The 21,437-nt window shown below is 38.7% G+C and overlaps 1 protein-coding gene across 5 annotated transcripts in view; it reads right to left on the bottom strand.

The window, feature by feature from the left end:
• DCLK1 (doublecortin like kinase 1) overlaps positions 1-21,437 on the bottom strand; it is a 329,829-nt gene that overhangs the window by 153,208 nt on the left and 155,184 nt on the right. For all 5 annotated transcript variants that reach the window (XM_019653181.1, XM_019653178.1, XM_019653176.1 and 2 more), the window contains exon 4: positions 4,027-4,126. In XM_019653181.1, coding sequence (XP_019508726.1) covers positions 4,027-4,126 — 100 coding nt within the window. The remainder of the gene's footprint in view (positions 1-4,026; positions 4,127-21,437) is intronic.

Raw genomic sequence — 21,437 nt, 5'->3', positions numbered from 1 at the left:
CCAGCAACCAGGAGGAGGCATGGAAGGATGACGGGAACATGGCCCTTCCCACACCTTGATTTTGGAGTTTTGGGCTCCAGAACCATTAGAGAATCAATTTCTGTTGTTTTAAGCTCTGAGTTTATGGAACTTTGTTACAGCAGCCCTAGGGAACTAATACATTTAAGCAAAAATATGTAAGTTTAAAGTGATGCCTATTAACATCAGAGTTAAGAGCACTCAGGAATTGGTCAAAAAAAGAAGAAGAAAAAAGAGAGAGAGGATGACAGGCATCTAGGTTCCTGAGCAGGTGGCAGGCCTGATGGGTGAGGTGAGCCAGCCAAGCAAGTTTGGGGGCATTGACTTTGAGCATGGGGGGGGGGTGAATAGAAGGTGACAACTTGTGACAGGCTCATCTCCAAGGAGTTAATTGTCCCTCCCAGGTGCAAAGTAGGCATTTTTCAACAAAATCCTGCCACTTTTTAATGGCAACAGATCACAAATTTGTCAGTTTATCATCAATATATAAGCAAGACCATGTTACGCTTCCTGCCTCCAACTTGGCATTTTCCTTGCCTATGTTTCATTCTTCCAAATTAGACAGCAAGCTATGCGGGAGAGGGATCTGCCGGCATGTCTGTCTCTATATATAGTGCTGTATCCACCATTTTCAGAGGTGCTAAGACTCCACTCATTGATGACGATATTGCTAAAACGGTTACATTTTGAGCTGGAAACAGGAAGGCGTGTTTTTTTTCCATGGGAAAACTTAGGGGGTGGGGGGGAGGGAAGGAGGCCCCTCACAGTTTCTAATATTGATCTGGCTCCAACGTCACCCCATGAAATACATGTCTATAATGGCAAAACTCCTCACTGGAAAGACCTTAGATCTGGCTCCAGGAGCTTTCCCATCAGTAATTAGGGGGATATATTATTGCTAATCTTCAACACACTGGGAGCTGGGTTAATTTTGAAAGAGAAAATAAAAGTGCTGCCTTGTGGCAAAAGGCCACTTCTTGAGGCCATTAAATCAAGCACAGCCCTGCGTGAGTATCAATTCTGAAGATATCTGCACCCCCTGTCGACTCTCCTTTTAGGAAGCTACTATGAAAAAGGCCAAACGAAGCCTCAACATGCAAAGACCATTTAGCAAGTACAGATAAGCTGGGCTAAAGCATGCTCAGAGCACTTAAAAAAAGATTCAAATTTTAATACATTAGCACTAGAACATATCGTACAAGTAACAGGGAAACTGCAGTTGTCAACGTGTGAATTTAGTCTCAGGGTAGGTTTGTCCAAGGAAGTAAAATCTCAATTTAGATTCTTTCTCTTCCCCCTCCCCCAATCCACATGTTTCTTTTAGGATGGGGGAGAACACTGTTACTCAGCAAATGTATTTCACATCAAGAAACAGTTAGGGTACAGTCATCAGGGGAAAGGATATAAAGCTCTCACTTTCTCTCTAAAATAGTTTGAAGTGGTCCTGCAAAGGGCTACACCATAAATGATGGGCAAGGTGTCAGGATGAGTGTGTGTGCATAGATAGATAGATAGATAATAGATAGATAGATAGATAGATAGATACATACATACATACATACATACATACATAGATGATAGATAAAAGATAGATACATAGATAGATAATAGATAGATGATAGATGATAGATAATAGATTATAGATAGATAATAGGTAGAAGATGATAGATAGATACATGCATAGATATATAGATAATAGATAGATAGATGATGATAGACAGATGAAAGATAGATAGATAATAGATAGTGATAGATAGGTACATACATAGAGACATAGATAGATAATAGATAGAAGATGATAGATAGATAATAGATGATAGATAAATAGATAGATAGAAGATGATGATGATACATAGATAGATAGATACCTGTGTGCATTCTTTTTTTTTTTTTCTTAAAGATTTTATTGTGGAATCGGGGAAGGGGAACAGACAAGTTGCTGTCCTTTTGTTCTTCAGTCTAGTTGTGGAGGACGTCGCTTTACTGGCCCATGTTGGTATTATCATTGCGCTCTTCCTGGGTGAGGCAGATCAGTCACCAGCCACTGGACAGCCACTCAAGGTGGCTCTTGGCAGCTCATGCTGGCTGCCGGCTGCTCACGGTAGCTTACGGGAGCCCACTGCAGCTCCATTGCGGCCTACGCCATCGCCGGTAACTCACCACAACCCAGCTCCAGGTCGAGCTGTTGTTCACCATCTTAGCTGTAGAGGGCGCAGCATCACTGGCCCTAATGTGGGATCTGAACCGGGGCCCTACTGCTCAGAGCTGGCGTCCCAAGTCAACTCTTACCGAACGCACCACTCGGCCAGCCCTGTGTGCATTATTTTTAATGAGAAAGGATTCTAAAGGGAAATCACAAGGGATTTTCAGGCATTTTTCTGTTGTACTTTTCAGAAAATCTGCCCACCTATCATCACAGGTGGAGCAGGTTGTAGTATCCTGGGTTGAGAGCACATTGTCAGGAGGGAAAGGCCTGCCCCAGGCCTCACCAAGCCAGGTGAGGTGGGGGTGAGGCCCCAGGATAGAGATGGAGGACTTGGCAACCCCCGGCCAACTCTGCTGACTGAGCTGTATTCCAGTTCCAGTCTGACAGGCTATTTTCCATATCAAAGCAACAAATGAAACTTTCATTTCAGAACGCATCTGCTCTCTCGGACTATTCTATCAGAAGGAGCTATTTTCTTTAAATTGAAAGTCAAGGCAGTTTATTTTTCTCAAAACTGTGCTGTCAGTTCTTCTGCCTTGCTCCTAGCACTCACTTGAAGCTACCTTATCCTGAAAAGGGGTGGGATGGGGAGAGGCCCCCCAGGGCATACTCTATGTGTGGTATATTTATATAAATCTTTGCCCTCAAAAGGCATGTCTATCAGAGATAAAGATGGACCATATTTAGAGAAAACTAGTTAGAGGAAAAGAGGTACCAAACCACTCTTCTGTTACAAACTTAGAACCAAAATAACTTCAGTCTCTTCAAATGACACATCTAGATACACTTTGATTGGGTATTTGACGTTTTCACAATAAAGAGGTAATCTTTCTCTTTCGTATCCCTCCCTATACACCCCAAGTCATTTTTAAATAATGAAGTAACTGTAGTATGTTTAACTGCATGTAACATATGGGTATATGCATATAATATAGATACTTTGTGAATATACATAAGAAGTGTTAGAGTGGGACCATTCCATTGCATCATTTATCCTATTATGTTAGTGCTCAAGTATTTCCCATCCACTTTGTCAAAAGCTCACTAATTGGTTTATCTGCATTCACTAAGCAAGAGATTCATTATCACTTCTATTTCCCTAATTAAATTAAAAGTAATATTATCAGGAAAGGCTGCTTTGTTCAGTGCAATAACCCTTCCAGTGATGCTAAGATTCTGAGGTGATTTATACTATTAAAAAAAACCACCATTCTTGAAGTCACAACCTTTGATATTCATTTGCTAAGATGTGTCTTTCCCTCTTTACCAACTATTTCTTTTTTTACTTTTGATTTTTAATGAAAGGAAGCTACCCTCCTCTTTTTGATCCCACACAGGTGCTAATGACATCAAATTCTGAAGTATTTAAAATAAAAGGGACACCAGGCCACTTTCCCAGCTAGGAACTAAAGGCGGCCCCGTGAAAATTGTGCCTAGAAGAATACTCAATAACTTTATGATTACAAATCTCTCAAGTATAAATTTTGAGGAAAATATACAATTAAAAATGTAGAAATCCACACCGTGATCTTCCGTAGAACATCAATTTAGTTGTTAAATGGCATTAAATTAGCCATTGGTAATTCACTCTTCTAAATGATTTAACCTTTCCAGTGATCATTTCATCTGTTTTTTGTATTTAAAAAAAATCAAAGAAATTTGAGATATGGAAAAGACATGCTGGGTGAGGATCTGAAACTGATTTGGTAGCTTTCGAGTTGACATAACCTTGGCCTGGTGCAGCTCATTTTGGAAAGCTGCCTCAAATTTCCCCTGGTTTTGAACTTTTTTTTTTTCCTTACCACTTTCATCTAGCAAGAAATCATCCTGGTAACGGAACTTCTCCGGTCCACATGCAATAAAAATGTCATCGTCACCAAAAAAGTCCTGAAGGCACATCACCTACAAGAGAAAAGCATGGCACTCAGCAAGGGGTCGGCAGAACAGCAATTACAACAATGCACCAGCAAGTCGACATCTGCATGAAGCCACTTCCTGTCTAATGCAATCAGGGCAGCTTCTCCAGAGGAATTTCAAAGGAAGGTCTCCAGCATCTGTTCCTAGTAAGAAACATGTTACGTTGCAGTTGTGCAGGAAGATGGGATAAGGAAAATAGAACCGGTAACTGTCACATTTATTACTTGATATATCAATAGGCTAGGAGGTAAGAGCTCTTTATTTTCATAATAGAGGGGATGCAGCCACATGTGGAACAGGAGTGCCCCTTTATTCTTCCTTGATAGCAGTAAAAGTCAGCATATGATTTTAGCAACAAATATATTTTTTAGTAACTGATGCCATAATATGTACATGATGATCAATGGCTGGGGTAACTACAGAAGAAAAATAGTTGTATCATAATATGAATATAATGATCTCCTTTAGACCCCTTCTACCTAAAGTTGAAACAAAAATGGAAACTTTCATGAGAGGAATAATAGAAAACGTAAGTTATTGCTGAGCTTTTGATATGTAGGCTATGGCAACTGTACGCCCACCACTCAAGCTATGCTAAACTTTGAAAAGCTCATTCTGCACAACTTTTTGTAGTCACGCAAAAGGAAAGTTTTAAAATAATCTTTTGATATTTATTCAACTTATTATTCTCCAATAAGAACGTGCAGAGCTAAATGGCGTTTTTCAAGTAAATGTGGTCAAAACAAATAATTTCAAGCACATTGCTCTTTGGATATGTGGTATAACATTTTGTCCACAATGTGTATAATGCCAACAAAAGCACCGAGGACACTGCTGATTTTTATCTCGTTTCAATTTCCTTTGACCACTTGGAGCAAATCCTAAAGCAGCTAGTAGAAGGCACCATTCAGACTTATAGGAAATAGACTTTCTAAACAGCACTACTCTTGGCTATCTGAGCACCATCGTCAGAATTTCCCTGGCTGTTAGATCCTTTTGGCCTGTGTTTACTATCAGCCTTATTTCTTTGCAGTTCCATCTGCAAGGTCTCTCTAGGATTCTGTTCTTTGTCAATCTTTGGTGGCACTACCCTGACACATCAAAGGTGCTGTAAGACTGGGAAGACACAGCATTATTTAAAGTCCCCAAAGGCAATAATGTGTAGGCTTTAGGTAGTTTTTCCAAATAATCTCTTATTTCCAAATCATCACTTGGCTGAACTTTTAAGAATGAAATTTCTGTGATGGTTTCATAGTAAGTATTAAGGATGAGTGAGGTATAATCTTGGTTTTCAGTGTTTATTCTTTCTGTAAAAACTTGACAACACAGATGACATAAGAGGGGCATTGTAATCATCAAGGAAGATGAACCAAAGGTCTCTAGGAGTGGTGTCAGAAGCTCTGATCTTCTACTTAGCTTAAAAACAGGCCCTATGCATTCAGAACCTACTCTCCATTTTATTCCTCTCTTTCTTCTAATTCCAACCATTATCTTGCTCACCTTTATATTCATGACACAACACCCCCACCCAGCTTTCCTGGTCAGCGTTGGTGTCATCCTAACCAACCTCCTACAGGCCATTTTCATTTTACCTGAATAAGTCTGTGTTGTGTGTGTGTGTGCGCGTGTGTGTGTGTGTGTGTGTATACATATGCCAGTTAGCATAGAGCACGTACATATAAAAGTGAGCAAGACATGGATCTCTCCCTCAGGCAAAAAAGTGAACAATTAACTCTAAAAAGCAGCATTTCCTAAAGTGTGAATGATTAATAGGTTTTGTGCAAATAGACTTGGGAAATACTGAGTTTATCCAATATAAACAGGTTTATCTCTGGTCTTCTCAAAACACTTAATGTGCTCATGTACACCATAACTTCAGAAAGGAGCTAGAAAGATCCAATATTTCCCAAACTTATTTGACTCTGGAACTCTTTTCTCACACAGCATCATACGGACCAGTGTTTGACGGTATTCCCGTTGGTACTGAGCAGGAAGCCATAGGTGAAAAAAACTCTGGGAACGCACAAAGGAAGGAACAGTTATCCACTCTCCTCCTAGGCAACCTTATTTCTCCAACTGATAAATACTAATTTGCTAATTTTCTTACACACGCAAACATATACGATGGGCCTACTCTGTGCCTGGCCCTGTGCCAAGATTTGATGGCCAATCTCTGATAGGTAAAAAATGTTGGTTTCCAAAGGAAATTGTCCTCTTCTACATATTCCCATCATTTGCATTTTAGAACACAAGATTGCTAACCTGGTGACATTCATCTATGTGTGCATGTTTTATGCTGCTGTTAAGTGGACAAATAACTATTATCAAAACTTTAACATACATAAGCAGGTTGCCAGCCAACTGCTTTTGCTTTCCATCACATACCAATGACTATCTGCCAAGCCTGAGACACAAAATAACATAATACACAACAATCCAGCTTGGATGGTTTAAGTCTAATTCTGTTGGGAAGTGGGAAATGAAACATGATGAACTTCTGATGTTATTTCCAAATCCAGAATTCCAAGAACATAAAAGGATGCAGTGATTGTTCAGGAAAAATAACTGTCATCGCCCAGCACAAAAGGGCAAGGAAAAGTCATTTCAGTGTCAAGCAACATGTATTCATTTACCTCTCAATCTTCAGTGAATGAAATCAAAGAATTTGTTGAACTATCAGAAACTATGATGTTTTCTGTGCTCGGCTCTGGCATGATTTAGCCATTTCCCTGTTCACACCCTCCCACCAGAGAAAATGGGTATGGTCAGTAGATGAAATTCAAATTTATAAAACTGCTCCTTGTTGGAAGCCTTGGTAAAAGATTTGGTAGCAAAGGAGCCTTCAACACAAGGTTACAATAAAGATGGATTTATGATAATCTGTACACTTCAATCATCTGTGTTCTCACACTCTATCATTGACCTAGAGGTAGCTGCAGTGTATTCCATCTAATATAAAAGCATCACAAAGGAGCATTTATAACCCTAGGCCAACATACTTTGAGACTTTTCCTTTAGGCATTATTGTACATTCTGATATCAAAGGGCTAGAAAACATAGAGAAATGTAAAACCAATGTTTTGCATAATGATCTAATTTTACACACACACACACACACACACACACACACACACACAGAGTGTTATTCCTTTTTAAATTTGAGGTTCTCAAAATTGAGTGTGATAACCAGCTTAAAAAAATAAGTTTCATTTATGGATAAAAACACACTCCTTGCTACAATGGCATAGTGATAGTTGACTTATTCTTTCACGACATCTCTGCTCAGTAGGTACCATGTGTAGGAAGTATTCATCAATATTAGATACAGAAAAGATGCAAAGGCAGAGATATCAAGTTTGAAAAAAGAGAGATGTCCAACCTGTGGAGGAGCAGTGGCTCGCTCTCCAGGCTTTCCTGTGTTACCATCATTTTCCTGCCCCCAGAAGAGTTGGTATTGTCAGCAAGTGTCCTTCTCCATCGTCTCACTATGGCTGTAGATTCTGCCTCTGCAACATCTTTCAAACCCAGGCCTTTTCCTGCCCCTGTTCCCTTCACCTCCATCACCACATCAGTCCAGATCTTATCCTCTTAAAAACCCTCTCATGGATTTTTTCTCCAAACCATCCTATTTAATTATCTCAATCTACTCTTAGTTAACTTTCAACGTTTCTCTTCAAAATTTCTCTTCACTAGCTTACCATCATCAAGTTGAAGCTCATCTACTGAGCTTGTATTCCAGACACCTCAAAACCTGTTTCCAACCTACCTTTCAAGTCCACAGTAGTTTTAGCCATGACATGGCACCTGATACTTAATAAGCATTTGTTGGATGGATGATGGATAGATGGACAGATGAATGGATAGATGATACATGGATGGATGGATGGATGGATGGATGGATGGATGGATGGATGGATGGGTGAATGGAGGGATGGATGATGGATGGATGGATGATGGATGGATGGATGATGGATGGATGGATGATGGATGGATGGATTATGGATGGATGGATGCATTGATGCATGTAAGGACTATTCTCCAATGTGAATCATTCTCCACCTTGTTTGCTTCACTTATTCTTCTCAGAAAGGGATTTTTCCTTTCCTACTTGTATGGTTTTGGTATAAAATATTTTCCATTGGTTATCCCCTCCTACCTAACTCTTAGCTTGTTCAAGTCTCTCCTGTGACTCAAGGCTCAGTTGAAGATTGAACCCTTAGCTTCTCTATCCTCTCCAATCCAAAGTGACTCACCCCTGCTCTGAACCCCTAATCATGACTCAGTAAATGTTTATTGACCACCTATTAGTTGCCAGCCACTGTGCTAGGCCTTGAGAATATGGCTGCCCTCAACCTTCACCTCTTCTGTTCTAGTACATATGTGTACAGACTTCCACTCCAAAGAATTCCCATCACACAGTTGTGAATTAGTAATTCAGCAGGGAGTAACATGCATTAGCTTCCAGGGGTTTTGTCACAAACCTGGAGTCAGGTGGCTGAGTGACAGTCCTTGCTTTGCCACTACCACTGACTTGGGTCAGTCAGGAAACCCCAGTCAGCTATCTTGAAATGTGCTCTGTTTCAAAAAGATACTAAATTTAGTAAAGGCAGAGGCAGTGACTCCTGTTGGGTGTAGTTCTTTGGCACAATGGAGACAGCTGCTCTGGCACAATTTCCCAAGAGCACAGCCTTGCTGTCAAAGCCTGGGATCTGAATTAAGCCAGCTCTGCAACTTAGATGTTCATTTCTGTGCCTCAGTTTACCATATCAATTGTTTTAAAGGATTAAATTAGTTAGGGCCATGAATCGGAAGAGAATAGGTCCTCAACAAATTTTAGCTATTTTCATTAGTCCAAATGCGATTTTACTTCCAAATAAGTATAAATCAAATGTATACCTAATACAGGCATACCTCGGAAATATTGCAGGTTTGGTTCCAGACCACCGCAATAAAACGAGTAATAATTTTTTTGCTGGCGGAGGGTCTTGCCTTCAATTTATAAAAAACGGAAGATCTGTGAAATGCAATTAATGAAGCACAATAAAATGAGGTGCTCCTATATAAACAAATAAAATAAAAAACATAGTACATGGCTCCTAGGCACTATCCCAGCAGGCTTCTTTCTTTCCTAAGTGGATTTGGATAGAATGGAGTATATGGGTGCTCCTTTTCACTTTGGAAATAGGGATTATACTAGTATAATTATTTTGGTGAAAAGCATACTTTGAATTAGCATCAGGGAATTGGTGCAAAGATGGCAGGAGTTGCTAACATGAAGCTGGAATAGGGTCATGCTTTTGATTTCCATCAGGCTTCCACTGAAACGATGCTATGAAAGTCATTTGCAAATAGGTTCACCTGCTATTACAGGTATACAGAATTTTATGAACCATTGTCTTCACTCAGGACTTCTTGGGATCTGTCACCAACTTTTAGTTTTGTAGGAACCAGAGACTTGTGTTCCTCTGAGAAAACTGTCCTCTGTCAAAATATCCCCACACTAGAAGGGAAATTGTATACATATTATATGCAATTCATAAAGGAGGTAGTCAGTTTATGGCACACAATGCTTAATATTTTATCAATTTTTAGCTCTAAACTAGTGCTATGGTGATTATATGACTCTGACCCCATATGAAAACATTCCTTCTATTGCATCAGGGTTTATCTCTAATGGTACTTAGCATAATGCCATACCCACTATATCTCAAAAAACATGGGTGATTATCATTGCCAGATGTTCTGGAAAAAGCCCTTGAAAGGGGATCAGGATACCTGGATTCTGAGCTCAGGTTTGCCATGATCATATGTAGACTTGGACAAGTTACTTAGTTTCTCTTAGTTATCAGTTTCTGTATTGATTCTAGTATGTTTTACCACAGTAATTACATGATGAAGAAAAGATGAAAATTCTTCTGTGATACAGCAACAATAGTTCTATATACATTACTACATTTAATTCTTTATATACATTATTATGGTTAATCCTCTCTATGAAGGAGACGGACTCTATTTGACAACAGCTAGATGTTATTAGTATCCCTATTTTACAGATTTAAAAATTTAGCCAGATTAAACAGAAGATCAGTAGGAATTTGGAACCAGGTCTGTTAGAATTCAAAGGTAGGCTCTTAACTACCAAACTGCTGGAAAACAAGTCTATTCAAATGCATAGAAACATGTACCCTTAGGTTTGTGTATTATAAAATTCAGTTAAAACCATTGTAATAATAGTTACTACATATATTGTATATTTATAGCTTATAATAAAAAGCGTCTAATAAATTTGCTAAAGGAAGTTTAATTATTTCTTTGACTCAGAAAAAAAAATCAGTTTTGTGACTCTCTTTTGTGAAATCTGAATTCATATCTTTTCCATTAACTTGTCATTACACACAATCCTCCCAAGAGACTGAACCGCTTACAGAGAAAAAGACCCACAGCAGACAAATATGGACTTCCTCTCCTCTGAGCTTCCGGTTTGAGTTGCTCTGCAAGGGCAGAGATTCAAACAAAGGCAATAAAAGCATCTGCTATTTACACATTTCCAAAGCAGGACTGTGGAATCCATTCCCCTCTCAGTGGAATGAGATCTCCATGGTGACGCTGACATCACAGAGCTGGGGGAGATTCTCAGCTGTGGCTACAGGACAATATTTTCTTTACAAGAGCGCCCTCTACCAACGAAACAGGGGATATCTCTGCAGCCAGGGCCTCATTTGCTTAAAGCCACATAAGTCCTTGTGTCTTTATCAAGTGTCTCTCAGTGTGTTAGACAGTAAAATACTTTACCATCCCCTATTTAGTATATTTTAAGTGAGATTAAAAACAATTGCAAAAATAAAAGCCAAGAAATTCAGCCCTTTTATTGGAATCAGTGAATATAGTGCATCCTTTATATTTTAATTTTCTTTTTAAAAAAATACTCATTTATAATTTCTCATTCTTCTTGACACTAGTTAAAGAAAGCTGACTTAAAAGTTCTGTTTTCCACACTTAAACGAGATGTTCTTTACCAAAAAGGAATGCTGTATCTTTGTAATATATATATATATATATATCTCCAGTTGCCTGTGTATCTAAGGCACCAGAACCAACAACCTCTTTCTTTCTGCACAGTGCGTAATATGACCATTTTAATTAGCTTTCAGTTACTACTTGGCACACAGGGGCCCCCTCATCCCGCCAAAACTTCATTTTGAGGTTTCTCTTCCAATTTCATTCCATACTTGGTTTCTTTTTCGCACTCTTAGCATTGGGCCTTGTTATACCACTTATAATATAAGTCAACAATTGTGAATTTTTCTGTTTTATGCAATTCCACACATTCCTGATTCTAAAAATATGTCAACAATTAGTTTTACAGCCAAATACTAGGAATGTGTTATATTATTGTCAGAAAAATACATTCTCCATTGTTCCTTTATCACCTTATCATTTCTCTGATGATAAACTTATGCAAATTTCAACTTATTGTACCACTATTCTTCTAGCTAGAAATTTTTTGGGAAAGTAATCTTTTAAAGAAACTGTGGTTCTTGCCCAGAGAAAGATATAGCCATTAAGAAAAGAAATGAATTATTCAAATAATAACAATAATAATAACAGAGAGAGGAAAAGAAAGGTCCTCAAATTATTCAAACAAGTTTGAAGCTCTAAGATACATTTTTGCAAAAGTGGATAATACTGCTGAAATTCAGAAATGGCTAGGAGCTAACATTGGAATAGTATGCTGATGTTTAAAGAAATGGAAAAAAAAAAGTTCTGTTTTGAAATGCAAGCAACTTAATTTGATGGATCAATCATAAAAAAAAACCCACCAATTATAGACTGGAAACTGTATTCACTCATTCCTTGGGCATGTTCTCAGCTGCTGGTCTACATGAACATCAGCTTAGGCTGTCTGTTGTGGAATGTTCTCTCTCACAAAGAAATGCACTAACCATCTTTCATGGGCTCAGACAGACCTAAGTAGACAGCAACCTATTTTAAATGATCAATTTTAAAAATTAATTATCTTGGTTTTTTTTAATACTAACATTTTGTTTGTTTGTTTAAGATGTAGAACAACTCTCTAGTACCAAATACTGACCAGGCACCTTGGCTCTGCCACCTAAGGTATGTGACCTTGGGCAGCTATTTAATATCTTTAAGCCTCAGTTTCCTCAAGTGTAAAGTGGGGCTACCAATTAATGTTATCTTGTAGACGTCCTTGAGGATACAAGTTAATATAAAGTGATCAGCACCAGGCCTGGCCCACAGAGTGTGCACAAAGGGATGAGTGACTGCTACTATTAGTGCTGGCATTAGTGAGGCAAGGTAGGGCACTGTGTCAGGCATCATTTTGAGAGAACTGGGGCTATCATTTCAGCATAGAATACTAAAACCCCTTGGAATATCTAGAAAAGTGTGGTATGGAGACTGGGGCTTACGTCAGAAGCCTCTAATAATTCTGGTTTTTTGCCAAGTTAATGCAACCTCAATCCCACTGTGTTTGGTTTCACCAACTAAGACAGACATCTGTTGTCTACAACATCTTTAGAATAGCTTACTCCACTCACTTAAGGAATTAAATCATAGTCCAAGACAGTGGAAACTGTCACACAGTCGTCTCTTCAGAGAGTGTACAAATAATCATCATCTCTGATGTGAGCTCAGAAGTGAACCGTATCAGTTACCTCAAGATGGGTGCTATGGTCTGAAGGGTCGTGTCCCCCAATTTTGTATGTTGAAATCCTAATCCCTAATGTCACAGTATTGCGAAGTAGGGCTTTGGGGAGGCGATTAGGTCATGTGGTCCATGTCTTTATAAAAGAAGCCTGAGAAAGTTCCTTTGCCCTTTCTGCTATGTGAGGTTACAGCAAAAGATCACCATCTAGGAAGCAGGCTCTCACCAGAGCCTGACACTGCAGGTGCCTTGATCTTGGACTTCTCAGACTCTAAAACTGTGAGAAATCAATTTCTGTTGTTTATAACCCACCCAGTCTACAGTATTTTGGCTTATTTGACTAGCTTGATTCAAGTTCTAATTTTTAGGATACAAAAAGAATAAAACTTATATGCTACTGCTAAGAGGGCCTCCTAAAAGACCCATGTAAATAGGTAGCTGAGATTGTGGCTCGGTTTCTAATAAGGCAGAAACACTTACCATGACCACTGGAAAAAGAAGAAACAAAACTATTACAAGATACATGAAGCCATTGAATACAGAGCCTTGGAGAGCAGACGTGGAAAGACAATCCCCGCTGGGAAAATGTGGCACCGAGAGTTATTATTTAGTTGTCTATTTAAAGTTTGAACAGTGATGTTGGGCATAATGCTACCTTCACACAACTCTGAGAAATGCTTCCTGCTCTCATTGCCAATTCCAAGAAGTGTGCTGGCTGTCTCCAGTGAGTCACAAACGCAGGACCAGCCAGGGGCCAGGCAGAAATATAGGCGGGCAAGTAAACATTAGTGGTGATGGTGGCAAACTGGACAATAGATGCCATGTCACCAGGCACCATGTGCCCCTCTGTTACTTTATTATTTTATTTTTTAAAATAAGAATTGTCAAGGTAAATATCCCCCCAATTTAAAAATATCCACAACCCCATGTAAACTCATACAAAAAGGCTCCCCTGGCCTGGATTCAGTCCAAGCAACTTATAACCTAGAAACATCCACAGGAAGCTCCCTGAAAATAACCGTACCTTCAAAATAAGATTTACAAAAGTTTATTCACTTACAAATGTTTATTCATTTATAAATGTCTATTCTATGCCCTTGTGTCAGGGGTCACCACTTGTGAATGCCAAGATGAAGGACAAAGAAGTGATGCTCTGAGAGGCTCCTACTGAAAGCTCATTAACCTGGAGAACACCGCGGATGGGATAGGTTTGGGGCAAACTAAACTTAGAACAGAGCAAAGGAGTCTCTAAAAAGGTAGCATATGGTGCAGCGGTGGGGTTCTTGGCATGGAGGTAAAGTAAGGAATTGTGCATCTCAAAGGTTGGGCTTCAGACCTAGACAACCAAACCCAACCCACAAAACGTGTGCAAGGCAACACCCACAGATACGGTTTCTCTGGGTCAGGAGTTAACAATGTTTTTAAGCAACTAGTTGCTCTCGTGCAATTTTGTTAACTCTTACTCAACATGCACCATCATGGTGCTATGAATCTCCCTCCTGCTGTTTCTGAGGAGCCCAAGACTAGTGCAAAGACCTACGGTGTGCCAGGTCCTGAGGAATCAATCATTACATTGATTCCTCCCAAAAGCCCTTTGGTAAATCCGATTTTACAAAAGTTTTGCAAGAAAATCACAACCCAAAGAAATGGTATCTATTTGAGGAATAAAAGCATAAAGAAAATCACTTTGCCTTATATGCTCTTATGCACTGGCTTGTCACTTGAGGCTGCAGGTAAAAACATGATATTCTCAAAGCCGTGGAAGTATGCTTTGCCAGGAATATTTGTAAATGTGGCTTGACATTAAAGTATGGAGTTGGTTGATTTAAATATTTCTATTTCTAATCTACTTGTCTGAATTTATAGCTTGATATAAAAAGGAATTTTATATGATTCAAATTAGTCTTCTCAAGTAAATGATATTTTTCAAACAATGACAATCCCATAAAGCTATCTCCAAAATGATCATTACCACTATCAGCACTGCTACTACCACCACCATCTTCATCACTACCATCACACCATCACCCCATCACCATCACTATCATCACCACCACCATCACCACCACCACCACGACCATGACCACCATCACTATCACCATCACCACCAGCATCACCATGACCACCATCACCATGACCACCATGACCACCACCACTGTGACCATGACCACCATCACCATGACCATGACCACCACCACTGACACCACCATCACCATCACTATAACCATCACCATGACTATGACCACCATCACCATCACTACCACTACCATCACCGTCACCTCCTTTACCACCATCACCATCACCACCTCTTCACCACCTTTACCATGAAAGTCCTCATAAAACTTTGGAGTTTTTTAAAAGATGAGCTGGGGACAGGGGCCTTTGTCTCTTATGTGTGCTGTGCAGCATGTTGGTCAGTGTCCTTCTCGTTGGATGCTTAACCACTTCTCATTGAAAATAATGATCCCAGTAGTAGTCAGTCCAAATACAACTTAAAATTACATTCTAAAATTATTAAATGAAAAAATTACTTTTATCTTACCCAAATTCAAATGCAGCCAATGTAAACATTTACTACATAGCATCAAAAACATTACTGGAGAAAAATCTTCAAAAATATATTTTGGAGCAAGTTTAGCTTTTAATATTACTAATGAAAACATTCTCTGGAATTGCTTGAATAATAATATTGTTTTTGCATAACTGTATTAAGATCTAAACACAGTCGATAAAAGAGTGAGAGAGATAGTAGTAGAAACAATTTTAGTTAGTAAAAAATAGATAAAAAATTTTACAGTCCAAAACAAAGGCTTGGTTTCAAAACATTGTTTTTATAAATAAATGCTGATATGGGTATACAGCTATGGATACATACTTGGTGATATTCCTTAATGGCCTTTTAAGAAAATTTATATGGTGAACAAAATATTGTAAGCCAACGTTTCTTCTTTGTCTTCATTCTAAACTATGTATATTAGAGCTTCTCTTATTTTTTTTTAATCTAAATATAGAGATGAGTGAATACCATGAGACTGGTTCCTATTTCCCCCATAAAGCATGTGTAAAGTACCATGATTTCAAATGCCTACAGAGGCCTAGGAGGCAACTTAAACAGTGACATGGGCCAGGCATAATCAAACACAGTGCAACTGGGGCGATAAGTGGCAATTAACACAGGAAGATCAAAGGAAAATGGTGGGGACTGTACGAAACTAGAGCTCTCCCCTCCCCTAAATGGGACAACGGTTATTCAACTGATTAAGTTCCTAAAAGACAGTGAAATCAGATTTTTATGTGAAAGTTCCTGATTTTTAAAAGTTGGCAATAAATTCATTAAAAAAAAATTGTGCACTGCAAATAAAACACACCTGTGTCCTGGATTCAACCCATAGGCAGGCAGTTTCCAACCTCTGGGGGAGAATCCACACTAAGTGGCCACTGACCATGATTATAATAAGCAGGGCTGGTCCCCATGGCTGTCAAAAGTCCCAGTGGAGGTCACCAGGCTTCCCAACAGACTTCAACTCCTAATAATTTCCAAAGGTAGGGCAGGATGCAGTGAAGATGCACCACTTCTAGAAATTAGAGCCCATGAAAACAACCAATACAGCCAGTCTTGTGTGTGTGTGTGCCTGAGCATTCATGTGGGTGAACACATGTGTGGGCATGTCCATGTGTGCTTACATTCGTGTCTTTGGAAAGGGGTGGATTTCTCAACTGAGATTGTTTTTGTGTCCTCCCTCTCTTCCCCAATGCGTGCTCATGACTCTCCCTTCCCGCTTCCTGGGAGAGAAGAGGAGAGAAACAGACCATCCTGAGGATCTGTAACAATTTCAGAGCAAATGTTACCAGCTCAGCAGAGATGGAACAAAATTAAACCCCTCCAGTAAACACTGCACACACTTTTCCACTTCACTCTCCCACCCCTTAAGTCATCCCCTGGCTACAAGGGCTAATTGTGATTTGAAAAGCTACCAGCTTCATCTTAAAAGGGGAAGATCCCTCTTAAAAAATTAAAAATCAATCAAACGCAGCCATTTTCCTTTTGGTCACATCTGTTCTGCCCAAAATGTGAAAAATCACCAGGATCATTAAAAACTATTAGAAATGTTAGCTCTTGTTGTAAGGAAGCAGAGTAAATAAAACTCAGCCATCTGGGAAAATAGATGTGGGGCCTAAGACATCAAAGTGAAAGGATAAAAGTCAAGGCTTCTTACAAATACTTTCTAATGGTTGATTTTTATTTATTAGGTTTCTCAAAAGTCAGGAGCAAGGTGACATGATTCCTCTTTTCTTTCACAAACTTGTCCTATTATTGATGACCTTCTCTCAAAATGTCTTGATTAGCTGTGAATGGCTCTAATGGCTTATAAAGGTCCCTTTATATGGGGAACATCTACCTACCCAGTACAGAGAGGGGCTCTTAATGTTTGGATGGGAACACGATCATGTTGGCATATGTTTATGCTCCAATTCTCACTTCCCAGTGCACCAATGTGGAATAGCAGACTGTAGTCGCTTTGAACGAGTAGAGTAGCTTTGAGTAGCTTTGAGTAGCTCTGGAGTCACAGAAAATCAGGTTTAAAACTCCATTCCATTATTGACGAGCTGGGTGACTTGGGCCAATTATTCAGCATTCAGAAATTTTCTTTTCTTCATTTACCTCCCAGGTGGTAGAAAGAATTCAATAAGATAATGAATGCATAGACATGTGTCAGACATGGAGCAAGTGTTCAGTAAATAATAGTATGTAGCCCTTCAGTTAATGTTGGTGAAGTGTAAACTTCCAAGGCTACTCTCAGAGAAGTCAATGATCACGGAATAGAAGGCAAAATAAGTCGGCAGTTTCCAGTTCGTCTTTCGCTCGTACTGTGTTTATACTGAAAATGATCCCATCTAGTGACTTTAGACAACTGTAAGGTATTAGAACGACAATTGGCACAACCATAGCCCATAACAATGACGTTTTCTTTCCCTCTGAATAGTATCCTTTTTCTCTTTCATATGTGAAGAACATAGTGCAATATTGTAAGCTATCTCCTTACATCCCCTGAAAATCACATTCTTTTCAAATACCTGTCAAGTAGACGACTGAACATGTGAAACATTTGTCCACGCCAATCATAACTTCCTGGATGTTAAAGGAAATCTAAGCATGAACTGCCACAATGAGTGCCATTCAAAGCTTTAAAACCATAAAAAAGGCATAATCATTCAACGTAGATCTCAATACTGCGTTCTCTCCTTGTTTGTCATTTAGACAACTTCAAGTTTTAAGTCTGTCTCTAATATTAGGTCCCATCAGATAAAAATAGGCTTACAATCACCAGACACAACAGCTATGCTTATAAAATGCATTTAAATAAAACCATCATAACAATGGCAATTTCTAAAGTAATTGAGCTAGCAACTTCTTTTTTGCATTAATTTACAGTGTTATACTGCCCTTCAGTGTCCAAACACGTGAACTGTTAACACAATTTTCTGAGCTCAAGAAATGTCTTTCTAAGAACCTTTGCAGTAAACAAAATAGTTATCATTTTTTGCAATATCTCAGTGAAGGGTGTTGCTATGGCTTGAACTGTGCCGCCCTACCCCCAAATTCATACATTGAAATTCTAATTTCTAGGACCTCAGAATGTGACCTTATTTGAAAACAGGGTAATTTAAGATACAATTAGTTAAGAGGCGATCACGCTGGTATAGAGTGGGACCCTAGTCCAATATGACTGTTGGCCTTATAACAAGGGGAAACATGGATGCAGACATGCACATGGAAAGACTGCCATGTGAAGATGATGGCACAGATCAGGGTGATGCCTCTATAAGCCAAGGAACGCTAAAGGTTGCCAGCCAACCACGGGAAGTCAGGAGAGAGGCATGGAATGGATTCTCTCTCAGAGCCCTCAGAAGGAACCAACCCTGCTGACACCTTGATCTCAGACTTCCAGCCTCCAGAGCTGTGAGGCAATACATTTCTGTTGTTTAAGCCACCCAGTTATGGCAGACCTAACAAACTAATACAGGTGTGTATTTTTCATGCACACAAAAATATAGAATAACACAAAAATTTCTCATGGAACACACTCGTCTTCATTTGACTAAAAGGATAAGAAGGAAGGCTCAAAACATAACAGATTATTGTTAAACTTGGATATTTTTTTAGTAACCTCAGCTGTTAATGGCTTTGTTTTTCTATTGACTTCACTTAAGCTTAGAGGGTTTTAGAGACAAGTTCTAAAGCCTAGGACATTCTATTAAAACAATATAGATGTTGCGCTAACATGAAAGAAAGGCAACCACATGGTTTTTATTCATTTATGGGAGTTATCACTCATGCCACAATGACCAATTCTTGCTTGTATGAAGGTTGTTTGTACAGGTGATGGACTATCAAGACTTTCTTATTGCCTCCCTATCTTTTCTGCTTTTTTCATTGGTAGCTAGCTGTTTTACATGATATACACAGGACAGATTATTAAGAACAGCATCACCTTTATGGGACTTCTAAGATAGAAACCAGGAGAGTGTTAGGCATGACGATGCCCCCAGAACAAGTGGGTTCTGTGCACGGCCTTGGAAGCAGTGAATCAGTAAAACTGGACTCTTGTAACCTTGACTGTAACTCGCTCACAGTGAGACCCTAATGTCTCTGAGTGCCAGTTTTGTCTTCCCTAAAATGAGGGATTATACGAAATGTCCAGTGGCCTCGTCTAGCTCTTTGCTTTCATGTTTTACAAAGAAACACATGCAATATACAAACTAAGGCAAAGGTTTATTGCAAGCCTAGAATGCCTGAGGTCCTAAAGATAAAATGGATCTTTATCACCATATCAAGGAGCTTTTTCTAAAGTTAGGACAGTGGAAAAAAATGAAAATGTAATTGATTCTACAAGTTATTAGATGCTCTTATTGACTCTTTTGGTAGGGCAGGTCACCAACAAAAAGCTTTGTTTTTGTCATGTTTTGTGAATATGGAGACTGGAATTGTCAAGAATTGAATTTATGCTGAGAGATTAAAGTTATTGTTAAATTTTTGACATGTTCTTGCCAATGGTAACTATAAAACTTCAATGTTCTCGGTGTTTCTAAAACCATGAAATAGTTAAACTATTACTGCAGTACTATAACAACTTGGGAAAAATCATTTATTTTAGATGGAAAAATACTTCTAGAACCAGGACATAATACAAGTAGTTAAATTATTACTACTGTGTGAGGAGTGAACGAAAAATATGGTGAATGTTTAAATTAAAAAAAATTCATTATAGTAAAAGACACATTGCCATTAATCCCCCTCAAAATACTCCTCCTCACTTCAAACACATTTATACCATTGTTCTTGCCACTTTCTGAAGCAGTTCTGGAAGTCCTCCTTTCGTGAGTGTCTTCAGTTCATCCTCCATCATGACAACACTCCATGTCACATATCACTTCTGATATGGCCATTTCTATTAAATAAAAACATCACGGTGTGTCTTCATCCACCTTATTTACCAGACCTGGCACCGTGCAACTTCTGGCTCTTCTCCAAAGTCAAAATGACCACGAAAGGTAAATGTTTTGAATTGATTCAGGACATCAAGGCAGTCACGACAGTGTAACTGAAGACACTCACAAAAGAGGACTTCCAGAACTGCTTCAAGTCGCAAGAACAATGGGATAAGTGTGTTCAAGGCAAGGGGGAGCATTTTGAGGGGAATTAATGGCAATGTGTCTATTACAGTAATAAATTTTTAAATGTAAAAAATCACCATATTTTTTCATCATACTTCATATCATAAAGTTAAACTTGGTGAAAACGGCCATTTTTAGATTGAAAGTACTTTTTAAAATGCAGTAAAACCCTCTTGTATTAAATTACAGGAAGAAACTTGAGAATAATCAAGAATTATTATAGCTCCTTTTCTGTGCAGAACTTTTGAAAAAGAATTAAATTTAGAAGATAAGGGGGTGTATAAAATTGCAGAATTAAAGATATTCAAAAGGAATGTGGTGTTTAGTGCCAGGTTTTGAGAATTTATAACATAAGGTTATGAGAAAAAAAAAAAAGAAACAATTTTCACTAACAATGAAACTCTAAGAATTCCAGGAGCAAACAATTTGTAAAGGAGGAAATGAAGATGCAAATTGCATGAACGTATGGTTTAAGGATTCATCAACAGTGCCAGGGTTTTAAAACCCTCCATCATCCTCTCCTGTTTGGCAGGCTCACTTTACTACCTACCTAAATCTCTACCTTCTTGAAGCCATTAAATGCAGCTAACCACATTACACAGAGGCATGTGGCCGGAAATATTTATTTTCATCTCATAAATTCAAATATTCATAAATGACTTGCTAGAACATACTTTCAATTTGCCTGCGTCAAGTTTTTCCACACACGTGAAAATCTCAGCATCAAAAATAAACATTCCTGGAAGCTATGACTTCCACAGGGTCCGTAAACTAAGATTCATGGGCCAAATCTGGCCCTGCTGCCTGTTTTTGTATAGTCCGTGAGCTAAAAATGTTTTTCACATTTTAAAATGATTGAAAAAATCAAAAGAAGAATAACAATTTGTGTCAGGTGAAACCAATATGAAATTCAAATTCAGCGTCCATGAATAAAGTTTTATTGGGACACAG

The sequence above is a fragment of the Hipposideros armiger genome, unplaced genomic scaffold (genome assembly GCF_001890085.2).
Source record: "Hipposideros armiger isolate ML-2016 unplaced genomic scaffold, ASM189008v1 scaffold_198, whole genome shotgun sequence".
NCBI classification, from domain to species: Eukaryota; Metazoa; Chordata; class Mammalia; order Chiroptera; family Hipposideridae; genus Hipposideros; species Hipposideros armiger.
This window is presented reverse-complemented; position numbering and strand designations above follow the sequence as displayed.